This window comes from Acyrthosiphon pisum, chromosome X (assembly GCF_005508785.2).
Source record: "Acyrthosiphon pisum isolate AL4f chromosome X, pea_aphid_22Mar2018_4r6ur, whole genome shotgun sequence".
NCBI classification, from domain to species: Eukaryota; Metazoa; Arthropoda; class Insecta; order Hemiptera; family Aphididae; genus Acyrthosiphon; species Acyrthosiphon pisum.
Genome location: NC_042493.1, coordinates 32,833,754 through 32,852,359, shown reverse-complemented (window position 1 = coordinate 32,852,359; position 18,606 = coordinate 32,833,754). Strand labels below are relative to the sequence as shown.

The 18,606-nt window shown below is 29.5% G+C and overlaps 1 protein-coding gene and 1 long non-coding RNA gene across 2 annotated transcripts; one reads left to right on the top strand and one right to left on the bottom strand.

Annotated features, from left to right (window-relative positions):
- Positions 1-2,136: 2,136 nt before the first annotated feature.
- On the bottom strand, positions 2,137-6,811 carry LOC100571800. The gene is made up of 2 exons (XM_003240329.4): positions 5,575-6,811; positions 2,137-4,020 (listed from the first exon to the last, which is right to left on the bottom strand). The coding sequence occupies exons 1-2, from the start codon at positions 5,584-5,586 to the stop codon at positions 3,268-3,270; spliced, it is 765 nt and encodes a 254-aa protein (XP_003240377.1). The 5' UTR covers positions 5,587-6,811; the 3' UTR covers positions 2,137-3,267.
- A 9,349-nt stretch (positions 6,812-16,160) lies between these two features.
- On the top strand, positions 16,161-18,112 carry LOC103308965. Its single transcript, XR_001679225.2, has 3 exons — positions 16,161-16,391; positions 16,511-16,653; positions 17,883-18,112. It is a non-coding gene; the product is annotated as an uncharacterized LOC103308965 (long non-coding RNA).
- The last annotated feature ends 494 nt before the right edge of the window (positions 18,113-18,606 follow it).

Here is an 18,606-nt window from a genome sequence, read left to right as displayed (position 1 = left end):
GCTGTACATTAGGGGTCAGGTGAGTCACTGTAATGGATGTGTTAAATTTGAATTCAATGATATAATAACATTGTATATGAAAGATGATTCTGAGTGAAAGTAGTCTATTAGCATATTTTATGATATTGATATTTATTTACGAAAACATTAGATACATTTAAATAGTAATATTATGTAATTGTGTGTTGTGTGTTCAAATAAAATAATTATATTTAAAAGTTTCAAATACCTACCTACCTACAAATAATATTTTTAAATCAAGTATATAACAAAATAACTAAAATAAATTGTTATTCTTCTTATATCTAATTTCATCCAAGTTTGAACTTATAAAATATCTATGAAATAAAACTCATTATATTATAATTATATATTTTTTGGTTACAGTATATAAACTACCTACCTACCATATATTTATAATTAAACATTTTATAAATTACCAATTGTTAGTTTTACACTTTTACCCAATATTTGTAATTGTTTATCTGTTGATAGGTATCTAGGTAGGTACTTGAAATTTTCACCAAATATTTATATTATCATTTTCAATACCTACAATCTATATTCTATATGATATAAAAAATTGAACTATAATAAATTCCAAATTAATCATATCACAATATCCATTAGGTACTTATAACGCGTTGTACATCAATAGCAGACCGTGATACTATCATAGATATATAATAGTATACTTTAGAAGCTTCAAGTAGGTACCCACGAATAATATTATACAATCACAAAAAAATAACTAAAATAGTTATTCCAGGTTTTTTAATATGTAATTTCGTCCAAATTTGAACTTAAAATTACTACAAAAATAAACTGTGCTTATGTATTTTTTAGATTTTTCGGTTACAGGATTAACTAATTACGTGGAATCTTGTTTTAAATTCTCAATCCTTAGATATAAAAATTTAACATATTATACATTTTTAACTACAATATAATTATTTAATTTTAAATTTGATAAATTTTGTCAAAATTCGATCTTTAAATGCTTATAAAAAAAAATTGTGCATGTATTTTTAATATTTTTCAACTGCTATTGTAACAATATATCAGGAGCCTTGTATTACATTTTTACACTTTTTGGCCCAACGGATAAAACTATATTGATATTCATAGAAATAAAAAATAAAAAAATAGAAATATGAAATTGTCCGTAAACAGCTTAAAACAAGTCAAAATATTTTGAAAATTTTATGAAGTATAATAATTGATAAAATAAACATTCAGTGAAATTTTCATGTATCTACAGTTATTCGTTTTGGAATAACAATAAAATAACAAAGCTGCTACATGAGAAATCGAGTGAATATCCAATATTGTAAAAATATTAATTTCAAACGCTCATAAAAATTTAATTTAAATTGCTTGTAGACATTTTTTTTTTTTTGATAAAGGTAGACAAACTTATGAGGAATCTTGTATTACATTTTTAAATCTTAGATTTAAAAAGAAAAATTTATATGAATTCTTAATTCAAAACAATTTGTTAAATTTTGTTATTTTTCCATATTTTGTCAATATTTAAACTTTAAATGCTTATGAATAAATACTGTGACTAGGTATGGATTTTAATACTTTTCATCTGTCTTTGAAACAATATGCTAGGAGACAATATGCTAGGAGCCTACTATTAATTTTTTTAACTTTTGTACCCAACAAATAAAATTTTATTGATATTTATAGAATAAAAAACTAAAAAAATTGGAAACAGAAAATGTTCCTAAGCAGCTCAAAATAAGTCAAAATATTTTTTTAAAAAAAGGCACGGTGTATAGAAAATGCTGATATAAACATTCAGTCAAATTTTCACGTATCTACAGTCACTTATTTTAGAGTTAAGTACACCAAAAACCAAAATAGGTTTTTAAAAAATTTAAAAATTCCCGTTTTTCCTTCTTTTGTTTTTCACGGTGCTTTTGGAAACTACTGGAAAATGTTTACACCCCAAAGTACCAACTAGATTCACTTTTCTATCAGAAAAGATACTGTTGAAGAAAATCCAAGCATTTTTACTGTCCTAAAAGGTGATGACAGACACAAAAAAAAAATAAATAAAAAAACACACATCATTGTAAAATCAATACATTCATCGTTCCACTCAGAATCTTAAACTAAATATCAATATATCATGAAATAACGTTATATTTACTTGATATTATTTTGTTGTCAGACCGTCTTCGCTCAGAGTCCTTTTTCGTATATAGGTACCTATCAATGAATTAAATTTGAATATGTACGTCAGACTACCTACTGTGTCCCATTCAACACATATACTGTACAGCAGAGTGCCCATCTTTTTTACTATGAAAGTATTAATTAGATGAAACACAATACCAACTTTTAATATATTTGTTATTATTTTACCCAAAACTATTTTCATTGACATATTATTGTAGGCGTATAAAATTCAGCAACTTTGCATCTGTTCAATAAAAATAAGTGTTCACAATTATTATTGAATTTATTATCCAATTCTTGAATTGGGAATAAATTAGAAGGGGGATGCAAATGTGTAAAAATATGTGCGTACCTGAATATTGAAATATCTGAATTAATTTGGATATAATCAGCCTGTACTATAAAAGTATAAAATCAACAATTTAACTATTGTTAAATATTAAAAATTAAAATTATTATCCCGGAAAGTGAACATTTATTTTATATTTCTTTCTTGTATTAGTGACATCAACAATTGTAAAAAAATACGATACACTGCTATTTCTTGATTTTTTTTTTTTATTAGGGAAGAAAATAGAAATGTATATAAATAATAACTTTTAGAGCATTACATATATGATTTAATGTTACGGTAATGTTACGGTGTTGAATAACCATAATTACCCATCTATATATAGGTAGTTCATTACCCTATTTTTTTGGTGGGGGGAGGCAAAGAGGAGCAACTGCCCCGCAGATATTTAGCTAAGTGGGCAATATTGTCATTTTACCTTATAGATTTTTAGTTTTACCCTCCCCCCCCAAGAATTTACCCCAGATTACGCCTATGAGGTAGTCAATAAGTTTATAACCGGTGAATAACGTTATTTACCGTAACATATAAATTTTAATGTAAACTCACAATATTTGTAAGATATAAAAGTATAAAACTTAAAACTATAATAAAACCTATAATTTGGGTATTTTAATAATATATATGTTATTACATTACTTATACAATATATACATTAAACAATACGGACAAGGCACGCTCTCGACGATCGCGACCAGAAACCGAAAACAGAAAATGACGAAAAATCATCTTCGCACCGACGTGATGACGTACTGTTCGGGTAGGTAAAAGTGCATGTGTTGTTGGTCGGTAGACCGTATTATCTCCACCGATGAGTCTCCGCCACCGCCGAGCCGGCCAAATCCCAAGTCGGACGACGGTCGGTGATCAGACGAATCGATGGACGCCGCTGCGTACCTGTGCTGAGGTCCGATCCTCTTGACTTCGGCGTTGAACCCGTGCTCGTCGTCGGCCGTGTACTCGACCACCCGAGTGGAACCGTCCGCTTCGACCATGCTGTACGATCCCTTGACTGTGCCTCGGCCGTCGCTCACCTCAGTCTGGCTCTTCACATCCCCAGTCAGCGGGTCTTCCACCGAGTATGCGAAGTTATACGAAGAGTCGGCTGGTGGAGCTTCTGTGGACGGCTGCCGATCGTCGGCGTTATGCCCCAAGTCCTCGTGTTCGGACGCCTGTTGAGCCTGCAGCTGCAGTTGATTCTCGTAATGATGGCTGAAGTCTTCGTGTTCGGACAGCTGGTGCAGTTGATTAACGAGATGGCCCAAGTCGTCGAGTTCAGACGGCTGCTGCTGCTGCTGCTGCTGCTGCTGATGGCCAGTGTCGACTACGTGAGGATGACCAAAGTCGTATCCGGGCGGCGCTACCGATGCCGTCGTTATTCCTGACGGGGTCGCCGGAGGAGCAAAAGCGAACGGCGCTGCTGACGGCCTGCACGAAGTCATCGCACAGCAAGCGGCCGCCATCGCTACGTAGAACAGCTGAAGAGATCAGACAATCACAATATTATTATTAACGAATACATTATTTATCTTTGTTTTAGTTACGTAGCATAAATTAAAAAGTGAAAAGCCTATGCAGTGATCTCGTTCGGGACGTCGAACAAACTCGTGTGATTACGCCCGAATCTTACAACAGTAGGTAGGTAAATCTATGAAATTGATTATTATTTACGTATCTTAAAGTTAAATCTATGTAGGTAATTACACTGTAATTTAAAAAATTATGTGGTGGGAACGAAGAACGGTTTTCTGGTAAGTTTCAGTGGCGGCTCGTGTGCTATTTAGATTTTAGTGGTGCACATAGTAGTGACTCGTGATGTTTAAAGTGGATGGTATGTAAACATGCAATTGTTGCAAATTTTCTATAAAAAAAAGATATTAGTAAACTCCAAATTCGAAGTTTTGAATGAAAAAAATAAAAAAATAGAAAATACGGGTGGAGTTAAGAAAATAATGCCAATACGGCGACATCGCTACAGATAAGCAGCTACGTCTGTCAGCTACATCTCGGTACCTTTTATTTGTTAACCCTCACCATTCAACGGTCGAACGTATTTACACAGACCGACGAAGTTCCGACAGACCGGCACATTAATTGATGTGTATTTATTGCATATCTCGACTACATTTAAGGAGTATAATAATTAATAACATTAATAACTGTCATGTTTAAGCGAATATAAAATGTTTTTAAAATTTAATTTAGTATCATTATAGAATAAACACAGTTTAATAGATATTGCATTGAAATTAAAATACAGTTTTACTATTATATCTATATTAATCTATGCGGTGTGCGAATACTTGCACACCTAGGCACGAGCCGCAGATAATAATAATGTACAGAAATTGATATGTTTAATTTTACAGTCGTTAACAAAATACCTACCAATTATTCTTTGAATCCAAAAATCGCAAACTTTAGATAAAACACAAGACAAACCCCGCTCTCTTTTTTGAGATTGTCGTATCCATGCAGAAACAGATGCAGAATGTATAATTTTTTTTAATATAAAATACATTATTTATTATTATAAATTTATTTAAATAAAAAATATAAAAGAAATTACCACGTCAGCTTATTACTCATCAGTCATCATAATAATTGCATACGAATTCAATATTTTTTTCACATGTTAAAATAACAATTTCATCTTCTTTGTAAACATAAGTCAAACTTTAATTTTGGGTGGTGTAAAATATAACAATCGTCAATTATTTAAAACAAAATTTAGTGCTTCTACCAATGTTTTTTTTTATGTAATTTAATCGCAGTTTTTTTTAACATTCAAATTAACGGAGTTCAAAAAACTAATTAACTAGGTATTGATTTTGAACATCTTAACATTTTTTCCATTCATGTAACTAGGTTAAAAAAGAATATCATCAACTTGCCCTGCAGCCTTGTCAAATTGTCAGCTCTGTTAAAATGTATAGGTCCCTACCTATACCATTATACCAATTACCAATATAATATTAGATATTATTGTACGTTTATAAGTATACAGTTGATATAGGACGGTATCTACTCACCTTAGAAGCCATGAGTCGATGTCGTAAAAGCAGTTTTTCTTCCCGAATATTATTATTAATACGACTTCGCACTACAACAAAAATTAATACTACTACAGCACCTATTTTCGGGTATTATTATTATTATGGTATTATAGCGGTATCTATAATGTAAGCTGTGGCCCGGTCGACTTCGACTTCAATTGCAACAGGTTGGTGTAGTCTGATGGTGGTTGCCAGCTCGGTACGTCTTTTATACCGCCGCTAATCCCCATCAGCAAACACTGATTACTGATAGTCAACGTAACCGGACCGAAGAAGATTTTGTTTTCCGCGGACGAGATGATGGCGGGCACACGCCGTAGCGGCGCACGCACACCACAAGTCGACGGATATGTAGTATTATGTTATTATAGTATCGTTAGTCACTTAAGTGCCTATATATCTATAACGGCGTAACAACAGCTAGGTACCTATTATTATAATATTTTATATTATGAGCAACTCGGGCAGTGAGTACCTACATAATATAACCGCGGTACGTCATGTGGTTATTATATTACGCTGCGTGTGCACCGTGTGCGGAAAAAAATAATTACATCCGCCTCGCCGCCGTGGGTATGTGATATTATAATAAGTATAGGTACCCCTCTTCCCAATATAACTTCACGATAGCTTCAATATTTCATAGGTCGGTTGACTTATTAACGAATCATACGCAGAGCCACATTTAACAAGGAGGGGGGGGGGAATTGCCTCTAGGTGGCAATTTTAAGGTGATCTAAGAGGCGGCAGATTTTAAAAAAATATATCATTATTCGTTACGAATTTCGTATTACATTTTTAAAATAATGCAATATTATTATTATAAAGAATATTAAAGAATATTAATAACAATAACATAATCTACCAACAATTTTATTCAAGAATTGTGCCCAAGTCAGCTGTGTGCCGAAGGTGTTTATAGCTTTTATTTTGTGGCCCAATCATAACGAAGAGCTGCATAATCTAATAATAATTGTTTACAAGTTATGAATGGTTTATTTTTTAACGTTCAATATGTAGGTATTGCTTGGTTATATTTTATCATCGGCAGTCGACACAGTTTCGACGTCATTTCAACAGACTACAGTGCTGTGTTTGTGACATTTGTGTTTAAGGTTTACCATTTAATAAAATTATTAATAAATATAAATATGGGTGTTGGCCAGTTGCCCCCCACAGCTGTTATGGGGATTTTAAAAATATACCAGTTGCCCTCACATGATTACAATATATAGCCCGTATAATAGGGGAGGTAAATATACAAATTATTTATAAAAATAAAGTAAAATAGATAGTATAAAATGATAGAAAATTATTGTATTTTGTAATAATTACTAATAAAATAATATGAAGTCAATAGTCAATAAAATAATAAATATTATAATTATGTGGCATTCAATATTACAATTTATAAAAAAAAAAATAGTAAAAAAAATTAGATAAAATATTATGTTTTGTTATAATAATTACTAATAGATTTTACAAAATCTAGTTTACTAATATTCTTGTTTTTATACTTGTTTTTATTTATAAAATCTTCAATTCTGGCTTTTTTGTTTAAGTATGTGCAATTAGTAATATTTTTAATTTCGTTTATACTGCTTATAGCACTGTATGTATTTGTTTGATTACAAAATACAATATCATATAGGTATAATTGCAAATATCAAAATTTGATTCTATCATTTTATACTATTTTACTTTATTTTTATTAATAATTTTATTTATTATTTGTATATTTACCTCCCTTATTTTAAGGGCTATATATTGTAATCGTGTATATACTAACATATAAGGGCAACTGGTACATTTTGCTCTAGGTAGTTTGAGGGGAATTGGTATAAAAAAAAGGTACTTTAGGGGGCAACTGGTACATGCCCATAAATATTAAATACCATGTCTGGTAAGCGAACTTTAAAAATGCAAAACAACCTGTGTCATCAGGTGTCAGATTTTTGTTGATAATAATTAAAGTATTTTATTTATAATATATTTTGTTCAATGTTCATTGTTCACTCATTAATGTAGAGCCCCTATTGCCGAATTCTCGTTTATGATTATTTAATTATTTATAAATTATCTAACTTGGATTTTATTAAAAGTAATTCGTTATTTATTAAGTTTATATTTATTATATCAATAAAAATCAGTTAAGTTAAAAATTAAGTTGATGAATATTATTTTTTTTAAAGTCGAGTTAAAATTAACTTTTAACTTAACTTTAACTTTTAACCTTGCTCATTCCCAGGCTTGCATATTATTATGTTTTTACATACCTACGTACCAGACAAAATCAGTGTCGGCTTCACAAAGGTCTGACAAACGATGTGTTCATCACATGCATGCAGATAGCAGCCAGCTGGTATAAGTACCTATTAAGGTATTATATCGTTTATTTTATTGAATCAAAACCATAACATGCATGCTTAGTGCATATTATTATATTATATTGGCTGCTTTTGTAGGTATTCTTATTTAATATAAATAATACAAATAGATTTTTATTAAATACTATACTACGAAAATATTTAATAGCATATTTTTAAAACGTATAAATGGATCAAACTGTATTTTTTTAGTCCTGATTTAAGTATATCCCTATTAGTACATTATTTTTTTTTTTTTTTTTTATAATATTTATATAATTTATACTTTATAGCATAATAAGTATAAGATAAAAGTGACAGAAAAACATGGTATACTTGAATTAAGAAGTCACCCACTAGTGACTCTTTGCGTGATGGGTTACATTATTTAAAAAGTAAAACGTAAAATTAAACATGAATAATGAAAAGTAAACAATTTAGTAGTTTTTATTGGCGATGTCATTTCCATCCTCCCAATTCAAAATCCTGGCTCCCGTTCAAATGTGGTTATATTAATATTACAATATTACATAGTAATATATTTATATTTTACACTATTATATACGGTGAATATTTTTAGGTTTATTTCATTATTTGTTTATTTTTGATGCTTGAATATAATTAAATTACAAAACACTAAACAGTTCAACATAATAGTAATATATTCATTACTAGTTGCTAATTAAAATTAATATGAATAGATTATAATATTATTATAATGCAGTAAAAGTAAAGTAATTATTTAAATTAATTACTTTCAACATTTTCTTTAACCAAATTCATATTTATATTTTTATTTATCATATTTTAATGATGATAATCGCGTAGTATTATAAATTATAATACACGCATATTTTGTAGGTTTTTTAGTTTTTATAACATAAATAACTTATTATTCCAGTCCCTATATTTTCTTATTTCACAAATACGAGCATTTAAATAATATTTATCTCCTACAAGTGCATATTTTGTGCGCAGTCACCTCTTTTTTTTAATTTCTAGATCCACATCTATTCGAAGTGTTTGTGCTTATAAATATATAATATAGTGAGTATATTAAACCTTATATTATATAGTACATACCTATCTGATGGGCGGTCATGCTTTCTGAGTAGGTACAAAATATGCTTGCGGCTAGTAAACATACCTGTAGATTTAATATTATAATTCGCGGATTAAACACTCGTTTTTACATCATCAAAACGGTGTAGGACATCATTCCAAATGTTATTAACGGCCAGAACATAACAACTATAAATAGGTATATTATTGTTATAATTAGGTATAGCATTATTATTATTATGTATAAATCGTAGGCACCTAGCCACACGCAGTTGTTATTATCGTTCACATTCACCGCTGGACCAAACGTCTATAACCGGACGACGTCTATCCGCCAGAGCATATAAAATATAAATCATAATTTCCGTTATTATATTATTATTATTATTATTATTATGTTTTATAATGATACATTATTCTTGACAGTTTCTGATCAACACGTTCTATTGCGTCTCTTCGCGGAAGCATGGACTTATGTATTTATGTAGGTACCTAAGCTTCTTGTTAGTTAAAATAGTTATAATAGTTCTAATATGCGACAAAATATTGTGTAGGTACCAGACCTATGTTTGCTTTATGACTAATTAAAATCTGTACCAAATCATTGATTTTCTAAAGTTTCGTTTGGTTTCTGTCAGGGCTTGCAAACATTATAATTTATAATAAAGTTATAGGTATTTGACAAAAAGACGATTGCAATCTGTAAACGTAGTTGTAACGGAAAGCGATAATCAAAAATAATTAAATACCACAAAACAAAACACAACGATTAACAAAATAATTATTTATCAAACAAAACATAACTCAAAGCGTAACTTATAGAATTGCATTAAACGAGAAATAACGCAAAACGAAATAATTTAAAATCCATTTACTAAGGGGGACCGCATAAACCGGGAAAGTAAAAGCCGGGAATATATTTAACAGGAACAATAATATACAGTAAAGTATTAGCGGGAAAATTTTTCCATTTCAAATATTATTACAATAATTCCATTCCTTAACTTCAGTTTGAAGAATACCAATTGGCAATTTTACAACACCAAAATAAAAACTTTAAAATAAACCTATTTTTGTACAATTAAAATTTAATTAAATATACTCAATATATTATAATATAATATAGGTATTAATATATTCTCGTCACTACAAGCACAGATGCGGGTAAAAAATATAATTATAATATAATTTATAGGTATACCTACCTTGTTTAAAAATACTCGGGCAGAGAAGGTAAAAAATTTAGGGCACCACGTACCCCTAAAAAAAATCAAGCAGACGTGTGGGCCGTGGGGGGCTTTGTCAAGTATCTACAATCTACATATATATTTATGCTATATTATACTATATTATATAAAAGACTAACTACCGCAGATACTTTAAATAATCACCAAATGTTTATATTACCATTTTCTAATCATAATATTCAATTTTCGAAATATTTCGACTTTTTTTAGCTATATTAATAATTAAAATGCATAAGAAAATTTTGATTTTGATTACTTTTTTTAGTTACTGTCAATAAAAAAATGTTCTCTCGTCAAAACTCTTGTGTCAAAACACAAGTTGAGCGTAAAACCTTAATATTTCTTTATGAGTGTCCGAAGTAAGAATTTTGACAACATTTGTCAAAATCACTAATAGTTAATTATATTATTTGTAATTCTACTATTTTTATACGAAGAAATTATTATGTTCGGATTTATTGATAAAAATCCTGATGCAATTACTGAGTATTACGAAATATAATATATATATTATTAGTAAACTTATGATTCAAAATTGCAAATACAAATAATAATATTATTATAGTGTGATTTTATTGTAATATACAATTAAATATTAATGTAGGTAATCGAATAATGATCTTAACCATAATATGACAACATAATATTATGTCAAATGCAAAAGTAGGCACGAGGCACCTAAACTAGGTACGAAATAATCAAGTTAATAACATGAAATTAGTTCTGCTGAACGTAAATTTGTTATATCGTATATTGTACACTAATTATATAAAGTAGCCATATATTTCAGAGCTTTAGACTCGGCCTTTATAATAGTTAATAGATAATAAAAATCGAGTCTACAGTAATTAGACAGGAAAATAAAATAGACATTTTTAAAAACCGTTCCAAAAACCAAAACCTAAAATTTTATAAAACCGTTCCAAAAACCGATAAAATATTTGAAAAACCTTTTTTGAAACCGAAACCAAAACCAAAAATTTTAAAAATCGATCTTAAAACCTAAACCAAAACCAGAAAATTTAGAAAACCGTTCTCAAGAACTAAAACCGTAACCGTTAAAATTTGAAACGGTTTCGATCCCTGGTTTTTTTTTTAAGCATATGCAGTAATACAATATGAGATTGGTACATTTAAGTTTGTCCTTCAGAGTCTGATCGGCTATAATCGCATAAATATGTACCCACAAGCTGCGACGTACTCTATCCACGACGAACATGCTGCAGTAATATATCGTATACCCAGCACACTAGACGCAAGACCAAACGCTTTACCCTCGTCGCGATCGTATACCCTGTGATTGCTAATTATTATTATCATCTGTTATCAATGAATCGATTTATAATTAAACGTTTCGCGAAAAAAAATACTCACAACATTTTAACAGCAGGTAGACGGACGCAAACCTTCGCGTTCGATGTTTATTTTTTTTTACCGCAGCACGTATGATATAATATTTTTATTATTTTATTTTATTTTTGTTTCATTAATCGTCGTCGTCAATAATTGTTGTTGTTTATATTATCACATATAATATTATAAATTATAATAGACAATATAATAATAATTAATAATGCATTATATTTCTCAGTAGTTTGTCGTCATCGAACAGAACCATGAACGCGATGAGTTCCTGGTTAACATTATGTTTATGTTTCGTTTTGGGTACGACAGGTACGTACTTAAATTTTATACATATAATATATTATATATAACTATATTAATATTGTTCATGTTGCTGTCGTCAGCATTTCCGCCACTCCGGTCTGTAATGGTGACAATGTACAGCATGCACAATGGACAACTCTTTTCTCCCCGCTCTTCACCGTCCCTTCATACGCATTACACACATGATCCACTATATACAAACGTATTTCTAATGTCTTTTTTCTAAATCAATGTAAACACCTCCATAGTTTATATATTTTATTTTGTTTTTTTTTTATGTTGTGAGTCATAATAACCAAAAAGAGTTCGTATTATAATTTTATATTACTACAATAAAATTGTGGTGTGTGTACTGGAGACGCTCGCTAGTAAATCAGCTTCCAATTTTTCGTTCGTATTAATGTTTATATACACGTTACATTTTTTATCATTGTCGTCATCAGTAAGGTGACACAATAATCATTGTAATTTTCTTTGGTTTCGCGGATGCTGAGTCTGCAGATCATTTATACAATGACTACCAATAAATCATATATCGTTCACAATTCGGTGAGTACTTATTTATTTGGTTCCGTTTATAATACCTACCTCTCTGTTAAATTGTCTGAACTGACTTGAGCGCAAGGTGATAATTGCAATATCATCTGCATCATTATTCGTCATTAGCGTAAGTCCGCCAGCAACAATTGTGCGTTGTGTGAGTGCCCGCCCAGGTCGTCCAGGTGCAATACGCTGTGGATCGGCCAACCACATATACCTCCACCTCAGTCATTGATGCGTGGACATTCTGGATCGTTCAATAGATATCGTAGCAACTGGACATACTTCCGTAGCATAAGTTAGTTGTATGATTATATCCAATTGTTGTGAACTTTGTGGTCATTGCACCATGATACCGATTCGATCACAGAGAGAGCCCCCCCCCCCCATATACTTAAACTGCATAATCCTATTTCCCATTGTATAACTTGTATCCTTCACTCCCTCGCGTTTCGGTGCGTTTCAGTTCCTTCGTGTCCATTGTCGCGTCATTGCTGCCCCCCGTCACATCGTTGGGCTGTGTGTTGGATTATATTATCTTGGAAGTAGGTGTTGTCATACTGTCACGTTGGAAACGTTAATCGTGTACGCATTTTTAGTTGCCTACCCTTGACGCCTTCAATCTTTTCGGTAGATACAATTACTAGAAGTTAAATCTATCGAATGGTCCTTCACAATTATGTAACCCTTACAAATATTGTGATATAATAACAACACGATAAAATAAAACAATTTGTATTAATTATACCGACTACTGAGTAACATTTATGGATATTATCTTTATATCAATAACTATATAGCTGTTTAATTATCGAGCGTAGCCCGAGTATAAATTAGATATTGACACTAAGGTGAAAAATCCACCTGTGGCAGGTAGTAATCTATACAGAGACTGTATAAGATACAATCTTATGTCATTGTACGCAGGTTTTTTTTAACGGTTTTTCATCGATGATATAGAACTTCTATAAAACGAAAAAGGCGTGTTTCTTAATTAGGCAATTTTTTTATAATAATTTCAAAATTTTTAAACACGCAGTGCGTGAATAGTTGCAAAATCAACTTTATTTTTACAAAATATGGTAACCACTTTATTTGGATTCATTATTAGGTGGCTAAGGTAATAATGGTAGTTGACATTTATATAATATGTCTTATGTGTGGGGGTTAAAAGAAATTGTGTAACGAAAAAATGCAATGTTTTTTGGTGCATGCGACCAACCATTATAGAAATGCTATCGTACAAATTTCAAGTTTATAGCACTACGAGAAGAACGATCGGGATGGCTAAAAATTAAAATTAAATTTATTTTATAGCAAAAGACATTTCTTCCACAGCATGTTACAACTAAAAGGAGTTGAACAATTACAAAAACCTAGCAATAGCTGCAAAGCATTGCCATGTCAGCTAGTAACTAATATCTAAGTAACCTTTTTTGCTTAATTGAACCAATGCGAGTAGAACTAAACTAATATGTGGTTATAATCTTAATATTGTTAATAGCAGGTAAGCCATTCTAAAATTATTGAACCTATCTATTATCTATAAACCTTCATTATAGTTTTTTTGGGCCTATAAGCGCACTTTGCATTTTTTTAAATTTATAATAGTTGTTGCCCATGACTTCTAATATAATATTCTTACAACCCGTTTGGGATATCAAATAATACGTGTGCAAAATTTGGTGTCATTTGGTAAAAAACTGGATTTGCATATGCGTAATTTTGCCATTTAGGTATAAATAACCCGTTACCCGAATAATAATATCTGTATTATAGCCAACTTTCTTAGTTGTTTTGGTGTGCATTGCACGTAAACTCATTGTATGCGTGATTTTTATTTATATATATATATTAGGGTGTTCCTTAATTTTCAATTTCAAAATATTATTGGTCTCACCTCCAAATCGGTGTGTATACATATAAAAATGAACTGCAAGAAATTTTAGGTCAATCAAATAAAGTTAAGCCGTACCGACTTGAAGTCAAAGTTTGAGCTTAATACATTTTTAAATAATTCTAGACATTTTTGGTATTTCCGTAAATATTTCGTAAACCGTTATGAAAATCGTATTTTTTCATAATATGTTTTTTCAAGTAAATTAAATTTCCGATATATTTTATAATTTAACATTTTTTGATAAATCTATTTATTTTCAAGATGCATAAGCTTTAATCTTAAAATTCACAATTCCTCCACAAATATATTATTTACATTTTATTATTTTACTAGGGCCGTTTGACAAAATTATTACTATCACCAGTATAAGATTTTTATTTTTTTGCTAAGAGTTTTTTTTTGGACTAGGTTCTGTATCTAGTTATGAAGAATTGAAAAACACATATTAATGATCTTAAAATATAATAATATAATATATATGTATATATTATTATATCATAATAATTGTCTTCATTTTTATTCATTTTTCACATTTAGTTAAATTAAGAATAAAATTAAACAATAACTATTATTTTTTATTTGTTTTAATAACTGGGAATTGTAGCTTTAAAAATCACACATTCACTCTTTATCTATATGTAAATAATAAAAATATCAATATCAATTTTACTTTATTCAAAAAAGAGTAAAGAGCTATTTTAAAATAAAACAATTATAAATACTTAAATAGGAACCATATAACTTAATATTATATTATGTTATCGGCTAACCAAATACTTATTAAAGTAATAACTAATAAGTATTAAGTTTAACCACAATTTAGCCATATACAATAACTAATAAAATTAATTATTTTTACACATATTATATTAGATAGTCCATCATTTTATTTTTTAAACACACTTGATACTTTATATATTATAATATTATGTTGATACATGTATAATTATAATACATCAGTTATAATTAAGACTACTCAATTTTTACGCAAATGTTATTTTTACGACTATAAAAAAAACAGCATTTGTAACTGTTAGTAAAACGAGTTCCCTCCGAACTACAATATTTGAATCCTATTCCCGTGTTTTTAGAAAGACATACGTAATTGACATATCTACGTATCTAGTAAAGAATATTTTTACACCCCGAGGGCCACAATATGAAGTTGTATTTGTTTTTTTTTTGCGCAGTATTCGTGGCACAATCGTTGATATTCAAGTTTATCATCATGCATAATATAAAAATTGTTCAGTGTACGCATTTTTGATGGTCATTACAAACACAAAAATAATTATAGCAATCTTCATATTTATTGATGATTACTGAATAGGTACTTCTTCTGGAAATGAAAAACATAATTTTATAAATCGTTACTACTATAAATATCACTATTTTAAATTTGAATACAATTCATTTTAGATTCTGAGCGGACTGTGGAGCGTATTGATTTTACAAATTACAATGATGTGTGTTTTTTTTAAAATTTATTTTAGAAATTTTATTTTATTTTATTTGTAGACTATATAGAAATTCGCTAGATTAAACCGGCTTAAGATTATCCCACATTATCCCGCACCGCGATAATGAACCATGTAAATGATATGGTCCAAAAATCCCGGTGCATTATTTTTCAACCGGTTTAGTCTAGCGAATTGTAATGTAATTGTAAATGTGTATAACAACGTACAACTTGTCTATGGATCGAACGATATATATGATATTATAATCTATGGCGGCGACCACTTGCTAGTTATCACTTGTTGATAACCATGATGGTATGATAACGCTTGCCATTGTTTATATCACGTACCACAGCCGCGGCACAGAGTTACTTAATACTTAGTTACTTCGAGGCTACTTTGATTACTTACCTACTTACTTCTATAGAAAGTATAGAATACTGTGGAATACTGTCATGAACTGCGACGGTTAAGTAATAAAGATATATAGTATATAAGTATATTTTTAATTTCATTGTGATACCTCAATACCTGTAGTATGTTGTACTAGGTATTGTATAATAATTAATAAAAACATACTTAGTTGACATCTTGTTGTCGGTATGTAGTTTATTTGTGAATATTGTGATAAGTAACGATTTTTTAGTTTTTGTTTTACTTCTGTTGTAGCCTATACGCTGTGGTTTGAAGTTGAAAGTTGAAACAGTTCAATAAGTACAACAACCTAGAATAAGCCAATCAATGATGTTAGACGAGGTGGCCATCAATTATTCTGAGTATCTACCTACTTAAAGCTCAACAATAAGAAAGAGGTAATTTCATTGGAACTAAAATAATCAATAGTTCCCAACGCAGTAAGCTTGGTAGGTATACTTATTCAGTCAACTCTCGATATAACAAAAATCTTGATATAAAGAATGAAACTGTCATTCCCATGAAAATCTCGGGATATAGGTAACAAAAAATTAAATGTATTTTAGTCCCCTCAATATAACAATGTTTTTTTTGGCCAGAACCCACAAAAAAAATAATAAAAATAAATAGTTTGCTATTATGACATTTTTCTGACGATTATCATACAATTACATGCGAGTACATTATCACTCTTAGTTCATTTAAATTAGTGTACAGCCTCAATCAATTCCCCTCAGATTTAAATTATTTACAGAGACATGACATTGACAACTGTGTGTTTTCTAACATTTTAAATATGGACAATACTATTGACCAAGTAAACGCAAGTGGTTACACACAAAAAAATAACTGATTTAAGAAAAAATTAAGAGAATGTGATACCTGCCAGTGTTGTCTCCGTCTTACAAGTTCGTAACATACCAAATTTTACGCTCAGCAGAACACGTGTAGTTCCGTTAATTTAAAAATTAGAGTGAATTATGTTCTTATAAAATCTAAAGGTAAGATTATTATTATTATTATCTAGGCAACCCCATGGGCTTTTTATAATATTTTAACTTTCAAGTGAGTTATGATTACTTTAAGATGTACAAACAATTTACAATTTTAAAATACTCTTAACTTGCTCTAAAATTAAAACATAATGAAAAAAAACCATGATGTTGCCTAGATAATAATCTTACCATTAGATTTTATAAGAACACTTTATAATTCACTCTAATTTTTAAACTAACGGAGCTACACGTGTTCTTCTTGGCGTAGAATTTGGTATGTTACTCACTTGTAAGACGAAGACAACACATGCAGGTATCATGTCCTCTTAAATATATATGTAATAAATGTATAATACAGTACCTATATGTAATAATATGATCTTACAAAGTATATAATGTAAACATTATTCAATTAAAATTAATATGTATTTATTTAAATTGTGTTAATTTAAATTTTGATAAATCTTGTTATAACAAATTTTGTTGGTTTATGCACTTGATATAACAATTATTTGGTCTAACAAATTTTTAATATACCAACATTTTTTTCGGACTTGAAATTTGTTATATTGTAAGTTAATTGTATTACATAACTCATTACATTATACTCACACTATTCTTTGTCTTCTCAGGTTGGCGTACTGAAAGGTGTCGTTGAATATGTATTTGAATATGCTCACCAGACTGGAAGAGTTTCAGACATTGAAAGTGAAAGTGGTAGGTAACAAAATACCAAGGGTGTCCATCTTTGAAAATCCAGGAGGAGGATACTGTATTTTTTCAATAATTTTGAGCAGGGAGTTTAATTTCTAATAAAATGTAAAATATATAACATAAATAATGCACTTTAATATTTAATTGATACAATTACTATAATTTACTTAAAAAAGTAAAACATTACATAACTAAAGATAATTAAATTTTAAAACAAGAACTATAAGTTACTCATATTTTTTTAAAATTCATTAACAATATTTTAAACTAAATTTAAATCTAGAATTTTCTGTCTATGTGTACTAAGCTTACATAAATAAATAATATTATTTTTATTGTTAAGTTTAATATCTATGATGGTATAAGTGTTGTTAATATCATTGAACTACGTGATAAAATCATTGACATATTTTTCTTATATTAATATAATATTATCGATGGAAAAATGAATTTCTGTGATAATAGAACAAGATGTTATTTACAAACACTATGATTATCTATTTTCTTTGTTCAATGCATCACTTATAATATATTATGTATAACTGTATAATAGACATGAAAAGCCAGAGGGGGCCAGAGAGGGTACATGTCCCTCTCTTACCCCTCACCGCCTCCAATGGACGGCCCTTGCAAATACCATAT